This window comes from Pleuronectes platessa, chromosome 5 (genome assembly GCF_947347685.1).
Source record: "Pleuronectes platessa chromosome 5, fPlePla1.1, whole genome shotgun sequence".
Classification (NCBI taxonomy): domain Eukaryota; kingdom Metazoa; phylum Chordata; class Actinopteri; order Pleuronectiformes; family Pleuronectidae; genus Pleuronectes; species Pleuronectes platessa.
In genome coordinates, this window is record NC_070630.1 from 19,240,743 (window position 1) to 19,263,509 (window position 22,767).

At 40.8% G+C, this 22,767-nt stretch overlaps 1 protein-coding gene across 1 annotated transcript in view; it reads left to right on the forward strand.

The window, feature by feature from the left end:
- brip1 (BRCA1 interacting helicase 1) overlaps positions 1–22,767 on the forward strand; it is a 44,688-nt gene that overhangs the window by 18,925 nt on the left and 2,996 nt on the right. The window contains 10 exon segments of the mRNA XM_053423656.1: positions 1,420–1,574; positions 1,680–1,857; positions 2,137–2,277; positions 3,192–3,353; positions 12,055–12,223; positions 12,443–12,564; positions 19,687–19,796; positions 20,007–20,089; positions 20,237–20,554; positions 21,791–22,537. Coding sequence (XP_053279631.1) covers positions 1,420–1,574; positions 1,680–1,857; positions 2,137–2,277; positions 3,192–3,353; positions 12,055–12,223; positions 12,443–12,564; positions 19,687–19,796; positions 20,007–20,089; positions 20,237–20,554; positions 21,791–22,537 — 2,185 coding nt within the window.

Consider the following 22,767-nt stretch of genomic DNA (forward strand, 5'->3'; position numbering starts at 1 on the left):
TGTTATTCACCATGAATTAGGGCACTGCCTCTTATATGGCTGTTTGGAATGGGCTGCTTGCTTGGACAGTCCGCAGAACCCTGAAGCCACCGCTGGTGCATAAAGGGCTGTTCAACTGTTTATGCACATGTTTGTTCACTTTTCGGTGAAGCTCAACTCCGTACGCAGAACCTAGAACTTGAGAATCAGTTGTTGTTGCTGTGGTCATAAACGATGTCCGTTACATTGAATCCAAGTCAGCGCTGGTACAGAGCACTTGTGACTTTATATTTTCAAACTTTTCATAAACCTTTTCTGGCTTTGCTTGAAATCTGAAAGGATTTTGTATAAATCTGATAGGAATTGTAATTGGTGTAGTTACTGTGTCTCCATAAAATAATTACTAGTATGGGTCAAATTGACAGAAAGGCTATGGTAACTGACATAACCTGTCTTTACAACTGTGGTGAGCAGAATGAACAGCACATCCAACACTGAAACTTGAGTCAGAATTCGGAGTCAACAGGTAGAATCCATCGAGCCAACCTGCCCTGGAATGTTTTCTTGACAAACATTTGGCCTTAATACCAGTCAGTTAGGGTTTGAATGTATTGTTGCAGAACGGGTTCATCTCTTAATGGCCACAGTTTACCATCTTCTAATAATTACGTCCTGCAGAGTAATGCCCCATGTCATAAAGCAAAAGTCATCTCTCTCTTTCATGAACATGACAGTGTGTTCAGTAAGTGAACCTCAGTGACCTCCTCAGTCACCAGATGTAGTAGAACAGGAGATTGACAGCATGTTGTTGAATCCATGACTCAAAGACCTGAGGCTGTTTGACAAGAAAGAGAGGATTTACGAAGTATTCCCTATAAATGGCTGCTTATGTGTACACATACTACTAACTTTAGACAACATAAATATAGTTATTTTTACTTTTTAATAAAAAAATTATCCCCAAACCTTCTTGCTTTTATCATCTTCAACAGAATCCAATTGTTACTGATGAGAAAAAACTGGAAAGGACTATTCCCAACAATATTATAAATTTACACAATAGTTTTAACTGTACCACTGGTGTGTAATCAGAACTTATATGGTCTCTTTCGTTTATGGATAAAGTACTGCTATATTTGAATGTGTTGCATGTTTTTTGGTGATATTTTTTAGGTTTTTCCTTCATAGAGAATTGCAAGGCGGCAACCTCTGTCAAACACGCCTATAGTGCCATCGTACATTGTGTAAACACAAACTGGGTATCTTAAAAAATAGACAATGTGATGAAAACCGGAGGAATTGCGGGGCTTGACTGTATTGGTTTGACAGTGCGAATCCCTGCCCCCTGACGCTAGCAGCCAGTACCACCTCCGCCTAATTTTTTCGCCTGGAAAAACCTTTGATTTGTTTTCACATGTCCACTTTCTTTATATGTGACAGAACAACCTGGCAGCAGTTCTGGAGAAGGAGGAGAGGGTTGGTGTCGTTAATGGTAAAGAGGAGATGGTGCAAATCCCAATCATCAGCTCAGCTACCTCCATTGTCCTCAAGAACCTCTTCATGGTCCTGGATTTCATGTTTAGGGACAACTGCAGGTCAGAGACAACCCAAAGAAGTCAACCTTCAGAAATCCTGAATCATGCCAGCTCAGATGCTGATACAATTGAAGGGTTGCTTTGTTGTTCTCTTTGTCTCTGTAGGTTTGCTGAAGACTACCGGGTAGCCCTGCAGAGGACCTACGCTTGGACCAATCAGGTTCCACCCGATGCTCCTGATGCCCAGGGTTTTTTTGTTCGACCACGCCAGAGACAACGTCAGGGTGTCCGTGTCAAGAAAGAAGTGTTGGCACTCAGCTTCTGGTGCCTCAACCCAGCTGTGGTGAGAGGTTTGATAAGGCAGACCTTGCCATCTAGTCCACATTGATCTTTCACTGAAGTCTATAGGAAGAAGAAAATAACTTGCAAATAACAGGCTCTGAAATATAAGTTACGTTAAGTTAATATGTCTTATGATGATATGAATGTCAATTGCTATTTACATTTTTCCAGGATTTTTTACTTCCACTGAGCCACCCTTATGTTAAAGGTTCTCATGATGGAATAAATTACAATGAATTGCCCCTCTGATGTTGATTGTGTCTGTGTCTGTCCCTTCAAGGCTTTCTCTGACTTGAGTGGGCCGGTGCACAGCATTGTGCTGACATCAGGAACCCTGTCACCCATGGGCTCCTTCTCCTCTGAACTCGGGGTGAAATTCTCCATCCAGCTGGAAGCCAATCATGTTATCAACAAGTCCCAGGTTAGTCGCCCATGTCATTAAGCCTTAGTGAAAACACTGCACTGTTTGGCTACACTTCAGGCAAATTTGTTGAGTAGGTTTACAAGAACATTGTATTGTGTTGTACTGTAGGAGCGCTTGATTCCTAAACTGTGACTATCATCCACATTAGCTGGTTTGACTCCTAATTATCGCTCATACTCAAAGGATCAGGAGTCTGTAACATCCCTAAGCTGTCATTGTTAGTACAGTTCTTCAAAAAGTCTGCATCAGAGCTCTGATTGTTTCAATAGGTAGATCTCTGAAGCAGAGGGTACATCATCTATCAATTATCGATAGCACTTATGTAAAGGACCGGGTCTGGAGCTAATCCCAGCTGACAATTGACAAGGGAGCAGACAAATAACCTTTAACTCTCACATTCACCTACCGTTAATTTAGAATCCCCAATCTACCCAACAACAAAGATTTTGACAGACAATCTGAAATGTTGTACTTGCGTTTCCACCACATCTGTCACAGTGCTACTTCTGTCCAGCAGATGTCACAGTCTACTGCCTGATAGCAATTCAACTCATCTGAAGGCCTCGTGAATGGAGATGTTCAAGGCTTTTAGTCTGTTTTTTTTGGCACATTTATCACTAGAGCCGACTCATGTTAAAGATGCAATTAAATATACGTCACACATGGAAACAGGTGGGTTTAGATTCCACATGACCAGTCTCCTCACAAACAAAACTGGATTATATAACTTAAACATGTCAGGCAGTGCACATGATCATTTTGAACGGTTTATATGACACCAGGAGGTATTTGTGGTTTTTATATGTTTATATTAACAAATAATTCAGGCACACATGATCATGCCCAGATATATTTATTATTCGAGTTATATTGGTAACATCACTTAAGATTTCTGCTGTCTCTATCTTCAGGTTTGGGTGGGCACTATTGGTGCAGGACCTCAAGGCAGAAAACTCTGTGCCACCTTCCAACATACTGAAACATATGCGTTCCAGGACGAGGTGGGGGCCCTGCTGCTCCATGTGTGCCAGGTCATGGCCAAGGGTGTGCTCTGCTTTCTCCCTTCTTACAAGGTAAATAAACCACACACACATTATACTGAAATATGTCAATTTGACACTTTGACCATGTTGTATACTGTTAATGCATATATATGTTGTGGTGCTTTTAGAATCACAATATGTAGCTACAGAAGAGTAAATATTTATATATATTTCAGTTTTGACTCACATTTTAGTCTTAGCAGTTAAAACAAAAGCTCTTCAAAATGAATTTGTATAAAAGATTTGGATCATGTAAAGAAATATAAAGATAGCTTTTGATGTTCAGTTGGTAGAAAAACCTGGATGCTATTGGGCTTTCGTTTGTTGTTTTGATTTTGATTATTCAAATGGATATCTCTATTTATTCTAAATATTTAGTCATTTTTCTCCTCCTCTACAAAGCAGCTTATACTTGTTGCTTGAAACGTGCAGTACAAACTATATTTTATCAGGTACAGCTTATATTAATTTTCATTAATGTAATAAAATTATACTATTGCTGAAAATAATTCATCCATTTAATTGAAGTGCTGGTGGACTCTTCATTTTACCACATTTTACCATTGGGAGGAGCTAGAGACCACAGAGTCAATGCTTTTTATTTTGTGTTGACCAATGGCACAGAAAACGAGTACCAGTTTTTTAAGGCTCTACTGGATTCCAGCAGATCCCTCTGCTAAGACAGCGCTGTATGTAACAATAGATCAGCACTAATCAATAGAGGCACTTGTCAGGTTCTTGGTAAATGCCGTCATCCTCACAGAACTGTATCCTCTTTCAGTTAATGAGGGCGCTTCTGAGAGCGCACTCGTAGACACTTTGTCCCCCTTTGTTTGTTATGCGTTTTTGTTCATGAATAATTAATGTACACTACAGCTCACTTGTCACATTAGCTTACAAAGGGGCAAGTGGATTTCATTTATTATTGTGTTTGTCCACATTGCACGTTACACGTGACTTTGGTCAGTTAGCAGTTTAAGTCAATTAAGATACTGTGAGAAACACAACAACACAAGTGAGTTTATAAAGTCATTAACACATGACTTAACATCTTCCCGTTCAAATGCAGTGAAGCCCTCTATGGTGGCAGTGTGCATGAATTATGTACCGTTTAAACCTATTTGAAATTTGAAATGTTTTTAGACTCTACCGTTTCAGTAACAAAGGAAAAAGTAGAGTGGCTGAATAACCAAATTTGAAGCATATGTTATTTATTCTTAATTATCTCCACACCCCTCAAATTTGTCTTGGAAAGTATGAACCAACACGGTGAAAACCACTGTCATAATTTACGCAATATACATAAAAGCAGAAACATTCAAGCTATTCTGTTTAAAACCATCACTTTTATGTTGAAGAGTTCTCTGCTGCTTGCTGCACATCAGTAAACCATTTGCCTTGAGTCACCAGCAATAATTTTAAATAGATAATCATTATATAGTGAATCATTTTAAATCGTCAATTTTTCATAAATGTTACAGCAGTAAAAAAGTTTGTTTTTCATGGGATTTTTGAAGCTCATGGTTATGATTGTGGCATTTTGCTTATGTACTACACTCGCATCATATCATGGAAGCCAGCATCACTGATACACTGTTTCGCTGTGATGAGTCAGTGTCATGTTAAGTGGACACGTCATTTTCCATCAAACAGTGGACCTTCACAGTTGTGTTTTGCCCTTGGCTTATTTAGTTTTTGCCTTTGGCATATTTGCATAGTGTCTGTTTGACTTGTATTTCATCGTGTCACTGGTTTGATTTCCCTGCAGTCCTGGGTTGCTCGCTATCCAGTTGCCTTCTCAAACAGCTGATGACCCTGCCATCCAAACTGTGAGGGAAAGCTAACACTCTGGGCCTTGTTCTTTTCTCATTTTACCTTCCTTTTTGTCAGCCTCTGATGTCAGCCGAGCACCTATGAGCTGTGGGATGTTTTTTTATTATTGATAGCCATGTAGGAGTCCTCTATCTCTCTCAGTGCCGATGCATGAATATTTAATCTGTAGTCAACTCTTGAAGATGAGGAGATGAGGGGAAATGAAGGGCTGGGGTATTAATTGGAGCCCGTGGAGGCCTACTTGGTGCCGCCGAGTCCCGTCTGCTCTGTAATCTGTCTGTGTGTGCGTAGAGAGGATAGGTCATGTCCGGACACCCTAGTTCAATGTGTGGAGATGATGGCTGTCAGCCCCTTGTACACAGCTGTGGCTAACAGCATTTGCTTACCCCCACGTACAGGCATAAATACACAGCAGGATGCTCTGGCAAAGTTTACATTGTGCTTAACTATCGTCATGTGTTAGATAGAAATGAGTAATCAAATCAACCAAAATCTGACTTTTGCCAGAATTGTGTATTTTAGGGTTTTGTAAGAAATGATTCTGTTTTACTATTGCTGTGATTATCATTTCTCAGCAATGACCTCTGCGCCCTACAGTCAAATTATTGGAAATAAAATGCAAACTCTGCTTCTACTTAAAATACAAGGACACACAAAGTATGTCTGTAATCATGGTCTCACACACACACACACACACACACACACTCACTTTCCCGCACCAGTGCTGTGGTTTTGTAGCACTTTAACCTCAACATCCCTTCAGTTAGTGCCCATTAAAATCACAGCAGGCCCTGCCGTCTGGTCCCAGCCGCCAGAGGAATAGACCAATGCTCCACAGGAGAGGGGGACTGATGGTTTATTACAGAAGTGGCAGCAAAAGATGGCAGGCACTACAAGATGCTTTTAAAGGAGATTGAGATAAGGGCCATTAGGTGACGTCGCCTCGCTGTCTGTGTGAAGATGCACCCAATGCTGGCGCCTGAGCTCTGCCGAGCATGTGTCAAATCAAAGTCAAAGCAGACTGCAGGGTGAACACCCACCAACACGCACTGTCGGCATGAGCTCAGGGCAATGTGAGCACGAGAAGAACAGCTACCTCAGAGAGAGACCGGGTCTCTGTGTCTGGGAGCACATTAGATTCATAGGTCAATTTGCTCAGTGTGGCATTAACCTCCTCATTTTTTTTTTTTGTTCTTTAAGAGCAGAGGTGATGTTTTATTTGCATTTTACAGTGGAAACTTGAGGGTTACTGCTGGCTGACTAAGCTGCAGCTCATGTTTTCAGACCTAGAGAACACATGGGAAATAGAGCAGTTTTTTGCCTTTCAGCCACAGTTGCAACATTTTGTTCCTGTCAATGAGTTTGAAATAAAACGGAATAAAAATCATTTACCAGTGCATTTTTATTGTTGATATATAGCTTGCACAATAATTGAATAGGCTTTTTATTCTTTACTGTATGTCTGATAATTTTAGTAAAAAAGTGATAGAAGTACACTGATGGCATAACAATAACTAGATAGCTCAAGACAATGCATCATAAAAGATAAAATTAGGCTGCTTATTATTCTGCATTTTTCTTATTGTCTACAAAGAAAGACGAAAAACTAATCATGAATTGATCCCCCTTACAAAGCATTGTGTGGGTGTGTATCCAGTCTGAGCTCGGACATCAGGGCCCAAAAACCATTACAAACACAGCAGTGAGTCACACTGTTGAACTGGCTGACCTGTTCCTTCATTACATGAAAACGCACACAAGTGCAATTTGACTCAGTCCTTCTACTGCTCACAAGCTTCTTCATTCACAACAGTTTGAAACAAGTTATATTTACAACTGTCTGACTCATTTCCTAAAAGTGTCCTCATATTTTCGGAAAATATTGAACTTTAAAAAAAAATGTACCACTGATGATTTCGCTTATAGTGTTGCACAGGAAGAGTAGATCAGTAGTAGATGGTAATTTCACTGTCTTGTTGAGATTATTGAAAGACAGATTTCTTGATTTTTGTTGTTGTATGTAGTCAATACTCAGGTGGACATTTGTTATGTTCAATGCATTATACTGACGCCAATGTTTTATTTGACAATTGTCACAACAACACAACTGATTGTGAGATTGACAATTTTATTCACAAATAATTCCTTTGTATCTTTTACAGTTGGTTTAGAATCAATGAAATATAAAACAATCAATGCAAATACTGATATATCACTTGGCCGATCAAACTTGACAGATACGAGCCTTCCACTGAGTTATCAGCATTTATTTGAAACAACTTTTATTCATGCATTAAGCAATGCATTCATGTTCATATTTTACACAGGAAATATTTTAATTCAAGTCCTATATATTTCGTTGTGTAAATGGTTTGGTAATGATATTATATAAATCCATGCCAAATCTATTGAAATGAAAATATTGGTATTTAAAATGTTTTACTCCCTAATATCAGTAACGTCATCAGTACCCCAAAGATTTGTATTGGTTGGGATCTAATTGACAGACATTTTCAAAGCATACCCTTTTAAATTCAACTCAATAAAATAATTTTAATTTCTTTAAATAAGGCAGTAAACTCAGTCATACATGTGAGCATCTTTATATCTGGGCAGCAGGCAGGGTTTTTGCAGTGTTCTCTTGTCGTCACCAGTGCTGCTGGGATGCGTAGAGCAGAGGACAAGGGAAGAGTGGCAGGCCAGAGGTGGCAGGTGGCTTCTTGCCACCAGCCTTGGCGTGATGGTTGCTGTGATATTTTGGAACTAAATAATTTACAACGCAACAACACGTCTCCCATCGCCACTGCGAAATGTGGCTCCTAACGGCATGTTTCATTAATGCCGTCGCCTCTAAACCCCTTCCATAATTCAGCAGGCACTAGAGGAGCCGCAATGTGTCGCCACACAGCTCACTGACACCGGGGACACAGGGAAGGAGATAGAGAGAGGCCGGATGCCGAGGAGGTGAAAGATGGGTAGATTGGGGTGAGGGAGGGAGGGGAAGTACAAAAGTGCGAGAGACTACAGTTCACTGCTTCTATCTGGTTGTTTCGTCGCCCTGTCCCAATTGGCAGAAAAATCTGGCCCACTTTACTGTGTCGCCAGCAAAGGCTGAGCATTGCACCTACCATGCCTAGAAAGGACAATAAATTATTCACACTTTGTTGTGCCCTCATATGTGCTAAATGCTGCTCATTCCCAGTTAGGCTTGCTTGTAACTTTACTTCCGTGAGATATCTTGTCAAAGTCTTAAATGGTTGTCAACAAATAAATTTACTTTTAATTGTCAACTTTTCTTTTTGGCGATTAGTTGAATTTTATGTTGTGCTTCAGCCATACACTGTTATGTGTACTGCTTTAAGATAAATACAATTATAAAGTAATTTCTAATTGTTTTGTCAAACCCTGTAAATGTGCAATTTTTTTTATTCATAAACACATTCTTTATACATATATTCTTTGTTTTTCAAAACATTAAAATTACTTAAATGTTGGGAAATGTAATTTAGGGAGTTTCTTAAAATCTTTGTGTTGGTTGGCCTTAAATTACTTCTACCTGCTATCTCCAGATTTCTTTGTGTTTTGTTGTTGTCTTGAAATTAGTTGTATTGTTGAGCCTTTAGATGGACATTTTTTAACCCAGCACATGAGATGTTGCTGTTTAAAAAACAAATCTAATTAGCTGCATTTTCATAAAGCTGAAAAACGGGAAAAAAAACTATTGGAATAATTAAAGTTGATGTTTGAGGTGCTCACCGGACTGTGTAGCGTTAAAACTAAAAGAAAGTAGTACAATGCAATCGAGATTACTAGGTTCCCTCAAAAAGTTGGATATTTTATACAATAACGACTTCAGTTATGATCACAATATCATGACTTTATTCTCCGATTTCTCTTTATTTGAATATGACCTTAATACTCCATTGAACAATAAAATTAACATCTTTTAAATAATTTATCAAATGCCTTGTGGATAAACACTGAGGACTCGGCATAAGGCGAGGTTCGTGGTTTTATTATCTTGCTGAAAGTGTTTGGCCACCCACAGTTACAAACCACAAATTCATATGCTAGACATCATATTCGTAACCTCATTATTAAAAGTGAATCTGTATGATATACAAATAAAAAAATCATACATGTTTGCAGATTGTAACTTAATTAGTAATGTATAGTAAAAAATGTCCATCGGGAGATTAGAGGGCCACACAGATGGCAGGGTGCTGCTTTCTCCTTCGGGCATCTGAGGCCATGGTGCTTCTGTGGAACCCAGCGGAAATCCTCCAAGTTGAGCACTGACTGTCAGTCTCAGAGCATAGCCGTGACATTCACTACGCCATTCACCTCAGCAAGCACTGATGAATATGAGAGTGAAGTATGAGTGTTAATCTTTCATCATAACTCCATTTGGACAATATCAACCCATTTTTTAATACATCCGAACTGATGTCACCAGTTACAATTCACAGTTTCACTGTAAACTGCATGAGATGGGTGCTGATGTGGACACAAATTCATAATTTAGGAAGTAGTTAAGTGCTTTCACTCCCAGACGCTGCTTTACTCACCTCTGCATGACACTGACCTTGTTGATGCTTTTAAATATGGTTACAGAGGTAGTGTGATTTGGTGTACCTACAGAAGAAGTAGCTGGTGGACCCTTGAAAGTACTGACTTGGCACCATTTATTGGATTTTAACAATACATAAACAAAGAGTAAAAATGGAGGAAACCCACCCACATCATTTTTTTGTATTTTTTTTCTCTGTAATGTTACTGCAATACTACAAAAACGCTAGCACTCAGCAGTTATGTTTCAGACCAGACCCACACCTGTAAAGCGAAAACATGATCCATCTTGTGCTGTCAGATACGGTTCCTCTGTTTGGAATCGGCTCCTTTCCATGTGCAGCCTGGCAGATAATGGCTGTTTTGTTTAGTGGTAGAGCTGCCTTAAGTACATAACATGAGTTATTCATCTCCTCCTCCTCATCACTGCAAAGCAATTGCAGGACAAACAGTTTGCTGAATTTGAAGATGCATGTAAAGGGGGAGACCTTGCATATTTAGTGAATGTGCTATGTTTTATTAATGCAAACGTCCTGGCCTCGCTTGCCTGAGGATGCACCAACCTGATTAAATCTGTCCCATGCAACATTTTACCACTGATGTAATTACACTAGCATGGAACAAATGACCAATGCTCTCTTACTGTGTCATTCCCCCTCTGACTTTGTAGTTTTCCTCTGTACTACACAAAACCTCCATGATAAATGTGTGTTTGACTTTAAGTGGTGCTTTGAGCAACTGGTAAAAGGAGTCGGTAAATAGAATAAGTTTGCTGTCGGGACAAGATATCATAAATAGGCCCTGCCATCTTGTTGCCTCATCTGGCTGAGACTTCACAGTCTGACAATATACGCCTGTTGAGAAGTTTTCTGTTGACTACAAGAAGAACTTTTACTTGACCCTTCTAACACATTTCCAAGCCAGTGAAGCTGCTCTTTGATTCTGAGGCCGTGCTTGTTCAAGGATATAATCTGCAGAGCACAAACAGGAGTGGGGCCATGTTAGAATGAGGGCTTTTAGATCAATGTGCCTCCCCTCGAGAGCTGCTGACTTTCAGTACTAACAATAGCACAGCAACAGTGATTTTATTACAGATGGGGTTTAAGCACATCATCTCTCTAAGTGTAAGTAAAGAAGAGGGATCTATGCTGTATGGGGACACAGCAGCAACATGGTTAGTTCAATGCTTCGTGTTCCTTGCTGCAAGCATTTTTCAGTCTTGGACTGTGTCAGAAAGCGAAACAGAGCCCTCAGGTACTTGGCGATTCAGTGTTGTGTGTGTGTGAAGATGTACAGTCCAGGCGCCTCATTTATAAAACAGTGCGTAGGAATCTTACTAAAAGTGTACGTGCGCATAAAAGCCGAAAATGGGGAATGCAAAAAAAGATTCAAATTTATAAAACCGTGCACATGCAACTGAAGGCCTTTTTCCCTTTACAAATCACACTCTATTTGGAAATGTGCTTACGTGGATCTGCCTCCAGGTCCGCCACCTACTCTCCCACATTCAACCATAAATTGTCAATGCAAAGCACCTGATGAATATTTAATTATCCTAAGCGATGAGTAGAAGAAGCGAAATTCTCTGACACCGACATCGAGGGGTTTGTTAGTGAGGTGGAGGTGAGCTGCCGCAGCTGTGAGGTCATTAATAAAATAAATACACTGATACAGTGCTGCTGCTTCTGTGGATAATACAGTGAGTTCGAGTGAGAGTGAGTACGATAGAGAGAACAGTGCGTGGGGAAAAATAATTCAAATTCAAATTGGAGGCCAAACTATTTTCGCTGGAAACTTAGACACAGCTGTGATATGCTCAATCTATAAAAATGAACAGATGTATATTTTTTAAACATGTGTGTCTATGCAGTATTTATATATTTAGAGTAATCGAACTGATTACTTCACATCAATGGGATTTTAACCTCCACTCTGGGATATTATTTTGAAAGAGAATTTTGAGAGTCAATAGGTTTTATTTATTTTTGAAAGTGATCTCCAGTGAGCGCTGCGCCTGATGGCCCAGTTACACTCACTGCAGCGATTTTACATACACTGGTCTTTGATGATGCACGCACAGTGTAAGAGGATATTATGAAAAACTAATAATGACTTGGCTCTGCAACTCCGCTGTTTATCATTACTGAACATAATTTACTGTAAGTTGTTTTATATCTTCAGCAGTTATGTCACGCGAGCAAAACTAATGCTGTTGTATTTTATGTGGATGATGAAGGTTGGATCAATAATCTCTTCACCACCTCACGTCTGCATTGTCATTTTCCCGTCTCCATGTATTTACAACATGATCCCTCTTGTGGTTGCTCAGATGTTGGACAAGCTGCGGGACCGGTGGATCAACACTGGTCTCTGGGAGAAGCTAGAACAACAGAAAACTGTGATCACTGAGCCCCGCGGTGGAGGCAAGGGGGATTTTGACGAACTTCTTCAGACCTACTACAATGCCATTAAATACTGTGACGAAAGAGGTCAAACTGGTAAAGATCATCACACTGACACACTGGTTTTGTAATATCATTCTGAAACCACTTGTTTAGTGACATGATGTCCGTAGAATTAGGGCTGAACATTTTTTATTTGATAATTTCGTCTTCACATTAATTATTAATCATTTAAACAACTCAACTAAAGCTAGCATAGTCTTGTTCAGAGCTCTGCTGTGTGTATGTGTCATTTACAGTGGTTTCTTGTTATAGATGGTGCACTGCTGATTGCTGTATGTAGGGGTAAAGTGAGTGAAGGCCTGGACTTCACAGACGACAATGCCAGGGCAGTGGTCACCATCGGAATTCCCTTCCCAAACATCAAAGACCTCCAGGTAATAAGAATTTTAACAGTCAAGAACATAACTCGTTAAGACGACCAGTCTTCCCACAACGACACCACGAAGTCCCAAATGCAGGTAGGTTTTCTGTTTGTAGTAGTAGTAAATATGAGTAGACAATGCTTCATACTGATGGGTAAATGTAGGGTAAGAAAACAGTCATGTAATAAAACACTGTTCTTAGAGTGTTAGAGCTTTTACCTTTTGGATAAGCCGTTCCTACAGTCCGACTTGCTACATATTGTACTCTGAACTTATTTCGGCTTTGGAATTGAGGGCATACCAGAATATTTTTGAGAACCACTTGCTTGTCATACCCTCTCCAATGGTAAAAAAACGACTTATGGAGACTTGCACAAAATCTAATTTCAAAAAGTTATTGGTTTAAAGGTAGGTTATATGTTATATAACTCAGAGAGCAGAGACCTTGAGAATCAACTCATTAACTTTATCAGAACAATTAAGCTCCATCCCTCTTTATTTGGGTAATAGAACATATACTCTGTAACAGTACACATGCACCAACAGCAATTGTCAAAGAAATCACTCTGTATCCCTGTTAGCAGGAAAATGCTGTTGCCAGTGGAAAACATAACTTTATGACTATGGCAATGCTGCCGGTCTGAGCTGTGTCTGTAAGATGTCCATTATTTCATTGATTTTGACCAAGTTCCAACATTTTGGATGCCATCAAGACAAATAGCGCAACCCACTGACACACACACACACACACACACACACACAGGCATGCATAAACCCACACCAAATAAGAGCATCCCTTTTTGGTGATCCGTGAAAAAGAATCCCAAAGCGATGTTGCTGTGTCTGCCCCGTCCTTAGCAGATAAAGTTGACCTTTAAGTTTTAGTCTCCCCCCACGCCTCCTCCCTCTCCCCCCTCACATCCTCCTGTCAGAGCACGATGAAGCTTTCACTAACCTGTTCTGTCAGTGTCAGTGCAGCCAAAGCTGTCAGTTTCACCTCTGTCAGCTTTCAGGCTAGTGCAGCTTCTTTTTTTATCAGTTTATTTTTTTTTTAACATTGCTTTTTGTGTGAGGGCTGCTCTTTACGAACAGGTGGAGCTTTTTACCGTCTAAGTTTCGACCACGAAATACAGTGCTCCAAACTTAAAATAATTATTTTTTTATTATTTGAATAATCAACAATTGTGAGTGTAAGCATTACCCCAAATTCCAAAATCTATGTACAGACCACATACAAACTGTCCATTTAGGTGGGAATAGGATGTTAAGCAGAGATAATGACAATTAGGGTATTTTATAGAATTATCAAGATTTTTTTATTTAATTCAGAAATGATCAAAAGAAAATGTGCAGAGAAAATATTTTGTATCTTGTTTGCAAAGTATATTACTATTGTACAAAACTTAATCGTGAATATGTCCTTAGCACTGAGTATCCTTTATTAGATATCAACTTTATCTTTAGTTGATCCAACAGACCTGCAACTAAGAAACAAAAGTGTATTAATCTGCCTCTGAAAGAAGAATAAAAAAACAAGAAAATATTTCTTTTAACTCTAACTCAAGGCTTAGGGGAAACTTGAGCATATCAACAATGACTTCATCCTCCTTTCCCACTACAGCATCACAAGTGCCGCATTCCAAACAACTACTTATTTAATGGTTTAGGGAGAAGAGGGAGGTCGGGGTGAGCAATGCCAATATAATAAATCCGACAGGAGGAAAGATCAAATATACTGAGAGATGGACAAGTGCATAGTGGCCTTTGGCTTGTTTGCTGAATTATTTGACAGTGACAAGTTGTAGCAAATCACCAGTCTCAACCTTTAAATCTTAAATTGGCCAATTCTGCATGGTATTTTATTCGGGTCAAGGTCGTGGTTTGGTTTTGGCCTCGGCTCACAGGAATTGAAACCCTCGTATTATCCAGATGATTCAAATGATATTGAGACGACTTGATTCAAGTGAAACACTAGTTTACGGCTCTAGATTGCATTTAGTAGGCTGACAAAAAATGGAAGAAAGAAAAATCTAACAGAGGTTTGTGTTTTCTATTTGTAAAACAAAAAGTACAATCATAGAATTTTATAGACAAAGAGGTCTGCTCTTACATTAAGAATCAACACGCAGTACCATGAAACTGATGTTTTGGTGTAACCCTGATGTATCATTGTAGGCGATGAATGGATAGAGCAAAACAACAGTGGGAGCAATGAGGAAGCCGAAGGTAGTCAGGGCTAAGGTGGAGCTGACCAAGCATGAAGAGACAGTTCAGCTTTAATGCTGAGTTCTGTACTCTAAATCAACAGCCTTTGTTTATTTGCTCCACAGAGACCGTCTCCTGTCACATCTTATCACAGTTGTTGCTGCTATAGGCTGACACATACACCTCAAACGCATTTTGAGGGTCATTGATTTCAAAATCATTGGTTTTATTTTGGGGGGAAAAGACCTCAAACACAGCCCCTGAAGTAAATCCAGCCCACTACAGCCTCACTGGAGACTCGAATGACTTAATCAGGGGTCTCATGTGCAACCATTGCATAAGCACAGCACAGGCCTCACTGATGTCAACCTTGAATCAAGTGAAATCTATTATCTGACAATGTGATTTAATACTTCACACACAGACCAAAAAATTAATACAACTAATCTTAAAAATGTAACAGGGTTGTGACCCACATTCTTCTCAAACTTAACTAATTTCTTAGATGTATTTTTTATAATATTGCCAACCGATTCATCAACATCCTTGTAACATCTAAGATACTAAATAAAGTCTCTTTTTTAAATTTGGCTATTTTTTTCCTCATTGTGTCCTTTGCGTCCCTTATATTTTCCTCTTCCTCCTTTAGTTGTCTCCTTCTGCCCCTTTTTTTCTCTCCTCTTTCAATGGCAGAGGCACAGTTGTCCTCAGAGAAGCCCCGGGGGGCTTTAAAGTTCTTTGAGCTATAACCTCATTGCACCGCTGAGAGACTGGAGACACCGATACTAATGACTGTAGAGCCATGCAGCTAGCCCTTGTAGCATGATAAACTAGCACTGATGCTGCTATAGCACTCAGTCAGAGAGATAATCCACACTCGCACACACCTGCACACACATACACACAGATGCACACTAACTCAGACTGGTGTTTCCAACTCTATATAGTCATGCGATGTCATTTCCACTTCTTGCTTTTGCAAAATTCTAAGAAGGTCCGTGTCCTATGAACAAAATGTCATATTTCGACTAAGTAATTTCCTTTCAATGCGATGACGCAAATCGTGATGTGGCACATTTTTTTTTACATTTTATCTCATTAAATGTTTAAAAAAAATGAAATGAAATGAAAAACCATTTCAAATGACGTTGTGCAACGTGTGTTCAGTGCTGATGCCAACTCATGAAACCTCGACTGTCTTCTACCTTTTCTCGACTTTGCTACGAAAACATTACTTTTGTGTTTCTAGAATCAAAATAATTCTTGTGCAGGAGGTGTTTTGAGTCTGCAGCCAGGTCCATGTGTCTCCACGTTTAGCTTCCCAAGGCCCCATTTTCCCTGGCTGGTCTGAGTCTTGTGTCATGTTCACTGTTCTTCCATATGTGTCACGTTTCACAGCCTCCTCGGAGCACTAAACATATTATATTCATTCTCTGCCAGTATCACAGGATAAAAGACCCAGCTTCTCTTGATGTAAACGTCTCCTGCACGCTAAGATTTTGGCGTTGCCTGCATTCCCAGACAGATATAACTCTTAAATTTCCACAGCTTAAGCACATAGCATTGAACTTTACTGGCCTGTTGTGTTATTGTGACAAAGATCAAAGTTTGAACTTGAAAAGTCCTCTGCAGTGAAAGCCCTGCCAAAGGTGGTATTACGTTTATGTTGAGTTTTTCCAATGGCATGTTTTACAGTGAACAGTCTTGCCGTGCGTGAGTGAGTCAACGATAAGTGGCTTTAACAAGCAATAAAAAGACACTTACAACTGATAAGGCATGTCTCTTGGTTTAATGAAGGGATTAGCCAACCTCATGCTGCTTTCCTCCGTTAAAGACGAGCACAAGAAAGTTTTAATTCTAAGGCCTGTGAGCATGTTAAGGCGCTTTTGGAGGAATGTTGAAGAGTTCACGGAAATCATCAAGCTGAGGGAATGATGGATGCTCCAGGCACATTTACAACACTGTACATATGTCTTCATCATCAACAACCGAAGGAATGATGTATAGTAAGTGATGGCTGCTTGAATCATCCTTGTCAACACAACAGGCCAACTTTGAAAACACATCTTACTCTAGTGACATGACTGTTGGTACAGCAGCTGCTTTGAGTATTTCTGAAACTGCTCCCTGGATTTTCACACTGGTCTCTGTAGAGTCACCAGATGTGAATCCAGAAGAACCTTTGGGATGTGGTAGAACAGGAGATAAGCAGTTTTACTGGGCAGCTAAATAATCTGCAGAAAAGTTGTGATGCAGTCAGTTTAACATGGAGCAGAATCTCAGAGGAAAGTTTCCAACATGTTGTAACACAAAGAAAGGAGGCTGTTAGAGAGCAAAGGAAGGAGCTACCCAGTATTAATATTAGTGTTGTGTCAAATCAACTCAAATACTGTGTATACTGAACAAAATATACAGACTATTGGACCACTGGGGACCACAGGTTAAAGTCCAATTAATTCATACAATCAGAGATCAGACAGAAACAGATCTGAAGTATTACCAAAAAAAGTGAGTACTACGGCTCTGTTTGATGAGTGCTGGATTCGTTACCACTCAGAATCTGTGAAGCGGTAAGGCTCAGCCTTCACATATATCTAAAGTCTTAGCAGCAGGGCTTTATTATTCATTGATATTTTGAGTTAAGATGGCAACTATTAAAAAGTAAGTAGGATTTAGTGTGTAGCCTTCCTGTGAGCTAATCCAAGAGCATGTTGGAAAGGAGTGTGATAGTCTGATGCCCCGTAAGTGTGTGTGCACGGGCACGCACACACATGAACACTGTCTTCAAGACGAGCCACTCAGCTGTCAACTCAGCCCCAATGTCACAGATGAGGCGCTCAGCAATCTCAGTGACAGACACAAGATGTCCTGGACTGCCAGGGGCGTCCACACTGACACTGATGCACACACACGTACACACAGCCTGCCTAAAATGTAACCCAAACAGATGCGCTCAGCTGCGAATCATGCCTACTGGTCAAATATATGTTTTTAGGGATGAACAGGTAGCTGTAGAGGACAGGGCCAAAAGCAGCCGAGTGATCTCTTGACATTTTAACTAATCCTTTCTAGCTTGTGGTTTCTTGCACATTTGCGAGATTTGCTAGCAGCCAGAATTGGCTTTTTCACATATGCAACCTGTCACGTTAGATTGGATGGTGACATGGTACAGAGCAGAGATGTGATGGCTCAAACGCTGCAATGGACTGTGATTACATTTAGATGACATCGCCGACTCGAGGCTACTGGCCTTTCTGTTCCAGCTTTGGGTTTCGAAGTGGATTCCTTAACTGCTCCGGTGTCTCATACATTGGCAAACATCTCACCATGAAGCCAGCAACATTTGTAAGACATACTGTGACAGGGCTATATGAGATGCCTCCCATTGAAAGCCTGCGCTGGTGTTTTATTTCTGCAGATCAAACTTGTGATTTAACATCTCCCGACAAGGCAAGGCTGTGTTATTCAAATTACAAAACTCGTCCAGTGTCCGTGCTCAGGTTTTCGTGGTGGCAAGTATTACTCAGTTGTTTGTATGATTCCTTGTGAGGTGTCATTAGTCATAGTCCAACTTTTGGGCAATATTTAGGCTTTCCTGTGACTCGGCTTGTTTGTTTATGTACACAGTCCAGACAGGCCACAGTGGCATTGCGTGATGCGCGTGAGGTAACAGGCTGTACCTGCCACGGCCCCGTGTTTGGTGGCTCAGGGCGAACACACGGTACCTGTCAAAAGCAGTTAGAGCCCTTTCAGCAGCCTGCCCTGCATGGCATCCCGTCAGACGGCAGCTGAACTTTTCACTTGTCAATTCTGAAAGGTTAGCGCTAAAATCAGCAGTGACAGATGCAAATGGATGAATGCTTTCCTGGCATTTTTGCGCAGGGATGCTTCATGTCACATAGACCACCTTGTCTGTCCCCTCCTACTTCCACTTTCCTCTGTCATGGCCTCTCTTTAGCCCCTTTGTTCCCCCCTTCAGAACATATCTAAATGTGAGGACAGGTAATACTTTACCACTTCAGGCCCTGAGTAGTATTTGTTTTGGGTTAGATGTGCCCTAGATCCTATTTGGTGTGACCCTTCATTTTCCATATTAATCAAATTAGTGTTTTATATTCTGTGTAGATACTTGATAGTTTGTAACCTCTTTGAAAATGTAATTCCTCTTCAGTAAGACTGTTGCATTTGGGCTTTTACAGGAAAGACTAACCCACACAATTCAGGGAGTAAGGATCTAGGTGACATGCAACTAAGTTGATATTCAGTCCAGACTGGTTTTGATAACATCTTAGCTGCAATTTGCAGCATGAGATCATCTTCTTCTTTTTCATCAAGACAAAACCTATACCTGCGACCATGCATAAGCCTGCGGGACCCACGTTGGTGTGGAAAATTTATTTGCAAGTAGCGGCAATAGTTGTTTGTGAAACATGTACAGCTGCCGCCACCATTTGCAATTGTGTAAATGGTGCTCTCAAATCGTAATTAATAAAAGAATGCAATTTTTTTAACATTTCTGTTGTTCAGCTTATGGCCAAAATGTCAATCAAGTGAAACGTGTTTAGCAACTGTCTTTAAAAATGTATTATAACAATCATTTATCAAGCAAAGGTGCCAAACATTCTCGGTTCAAAGAGCATCAGTGTGAGGATTTACTTCTGCACATTTTATGTACGTTAATTACTGTTGGCCAGGTAAAACATGTTATTTGGGCAAATGTGCTCTGGGAGCTTTTTCTCCTTTTATACACTAACCGTGTTTGATTCGTGATACGCTCAGTGCACACTAGCCTTTTGGCACAAAAACAAGAGTTAATTTATTAGATATAGACAAAACAAACATGTTGGAAACATTTGTATTCCATTTATTATTATTTATAGAAATATGTTTAAAAAGTGTCATAATTTATTAATGGGTCTGTGGTTTCAGGTTGAGCTGAAGATGAAGTACAATGACCAGCACAAGTCCAGAGGTCTCCTCCCAGGCAATCGCTGGTATGAGATTCAGGCCTACAGAGCTCTCAACCAGGCCCTGGGAAGGTAAGTGTCCTGTACAGCCTTTACATTGTTATCGTTACCAGCTGAGACAAAGCTGATATTAATTTTACCTTGTGGTAAAAATAACCCATGAGTACTTGACACATCAGTTGGATGAGGAAGGCCGCTGTTGTCCTCCTGTCACAAGATGCTGTCTAGTTTCCTTTTGTGCTCTCACCCTTTGTACCCAAACCTTTGACCATCCCTGTACAGGTGTATTCGCCACAAGAATGACTGGGGCGCCCTAATTCTCGTGGATGAACGTTTCATGAATAACCCTAATAAATACATCACAGGTACGCGGTGGGTTTTACAGGGTGTGAACTGTGGCTTCACTTGATAACTGCACAGGGTCTCAACTTGAACACTAGATGGCAATAGTTATCCATTATAAGACCTTTGGATAATGTTTGTCTCTGATATGTGTGTCTGTGTAATTTCAGGTCTGTCTAAATGGGTTCGCCAGCTTGTCCAGCATCATGACACCTTCAGCAATGCAATGCAGTCTCTGGCAGAATTCTCTCAGGTGCAACAGAAAGTGGAGGCGGCCTCTGCAGACAGCCAGACAGTGTGCTCCACGGCCTCGCCTCCAAACTGTTACTCTCCAGGATCTGCAAAGGGACAGGAACCGCTCCGGGCCGCACTACCTCGGACACCTCACTCGTGTGTCAAACTAACTGAATCACAGCAGGACGCAAGCCCCTCCACCTTCCGCCCGTTTTCCTATGCACAGCCGAAAACTGAACAGAATGAGAGAGGAGGTAATGTACATAGAAATGTTGGAAAATAGAGCTTTGGTGCTGCAAAAGTCTAAAAAATATCTTACTGATAATTACAGAAATCGTTCCTTTCTGTCTGTCTTTCGGTTTTCTTGACAAACGCCCACCTGATTAAATTCAAACCTAGCAGGTGGCTGAACAAGGACCTTGGGGTTGCCACACCCTAATTTTAAACTGCCCTTGCTGGAAGATCACGGTGTCACTTTTATGATGGGATCATTTGACATCATCAGTGACTGTGGGGATGAGATGATATCACTGAATGGTACCTCTTGAGTTTTAAAATGGAATAATTAGCCCTGTTTTTGGAACAATGTCACACACCAACCGGCACCCTTCGAATGTCCTGATGAGGTTGTGACACACTATCATGGAAGTCACTGATGATGTCCCTGTTTACATGTCTCAATATATATCTTATCATTTTTAACTCGGGTACGTTCCTAAGGAAAGAAAGAAAATATACTTTGTAATATCGCTTTTAGCCCGTTTGTCAGATTTTAAACCGTTGACAAATTTTTGGTAACGACGCCTTGTTCCTCTATAGTGAAATAAACCATTGATAAATAAATGCATTAAAGATTTAAACCACTAGCACTACACAGCTTCCACTGTTTGGGACCTAATCCAATTATTTTTTCTTTATTTTATGACATTTGAATCAGTGCCGTTTCTAAAGACACCGTTGTTGTTATCGAGCCCAAGGATATATGAGCATGACATCACCACACGGAAATATGTTGAGATGGCGTGTTTGCACATTGTCTTGGTGAGCGGCCATTGTCTGTGGGGTTCATGACAGGGTTGAGCTGTTTGCTCAGTTGAATTCGGTGTGGTGGATGAGGGTGGTAAAGGGACAAGCACAGACACCCCCTCTTCTCCCTCATAGTTGGGGGTGGGGGCTATGGGATCAGTTGAGTGGCTTGCCTCATTACTGTAAGGTCTTTTGCATGCCTGAGTGGCGCTGGAGCGAGCTGATGAGCAGATGTTGGACTGTTGCTTTTAATTAAATCCCCTTGACCTTTGTTTGGGTTATATTGAGCGTAAGCCCACATTTATATGTTTCTTAATAAAATAGCCTTGGTAGCCACGTTGGTGTGTATGCCACTCTCCATTGGTGGCATTCTTTAAATGGTTATATTCAATTCAGAGTTTAAAGTGTTCTCTACAAACAAGGATGTGTAATTGTAGAAACTCTTTTCTTTTCCCTTGTTGCAGAATGGTTGAAGGCGACACACAGTATCCCAGCAGAGCCGCCTGCACCAAAAAGAGCAGCTCAGTCTCTCTACCACATGTTCAACTCCAACCCCATCAGCACCTGCTTCAAGAGGGCAATTTTTAAAGACAAGCCACCCAGTAATCTCAGTCAGCACCTGGAGGCGCCTAATCATTCTGAACACAAGGAGAACCACGAGATCTCCTCTCCACAGAAGAACACTGAAGTGCCTTCATGTCATAAACAAGCGGCTGCAGACGCTTCCAGTGAAATCAAAGCGAAACCACTCAGCCTGGCTCTCGGGCCGCCATCAGTAGCTGTCCCTCCCAGCTGTGAAAGTGAGGCAGAGTCTCCAGCTGAAGATGAAACAGATGTGGACCAGACCATCTTCTTTACTCCAGAACTTTTTGAGGGTGAAGAAGACGAAGACAGCTCAAAGAAGGAGACGGGGACAGAGTCGCCTGCCAGGGTGGTTTCAGGGCCAGAGAGCTCTGCCCTGCTGTCAGACGAACTTTTTAGCTCTGAGCAGGCCCAGGGGCAAGGGCAAGCCTTTGCTTTTGATGGACAGGGTGCTATTTCAGTCAGTAAGGAGAGCACAGAGCTGACACAGGGACGTGCAGAAGAGACCGGGGGACAGAAACAAGGTGAGGAGGGAGAGAAAGAGGAGGTGGACACCCAAAGCAGGCAGGCATGCAGTAGGCTCCGCAGGCTGTCAAGGTCCAGACACAAACTCCCTGCCACTCCAACAGGTAACTAACAATCTGGACACAGGGACTTCTGTTAACTAAGGAGAATATATAACGTACGATTCAAGTTCAAATACTGTGAAGAGTGCACAGTATGCTGGAAAATGTTTCCTCACTAGATATATGTACAAATCACGGTGCAATGTATTCAATTCATGCTGCTGCGTTTCCAATATCACTGTTTCACTGAGAAATAACCAAGAATGTTGTACCTGCCTGAGGCAACTAGCTCG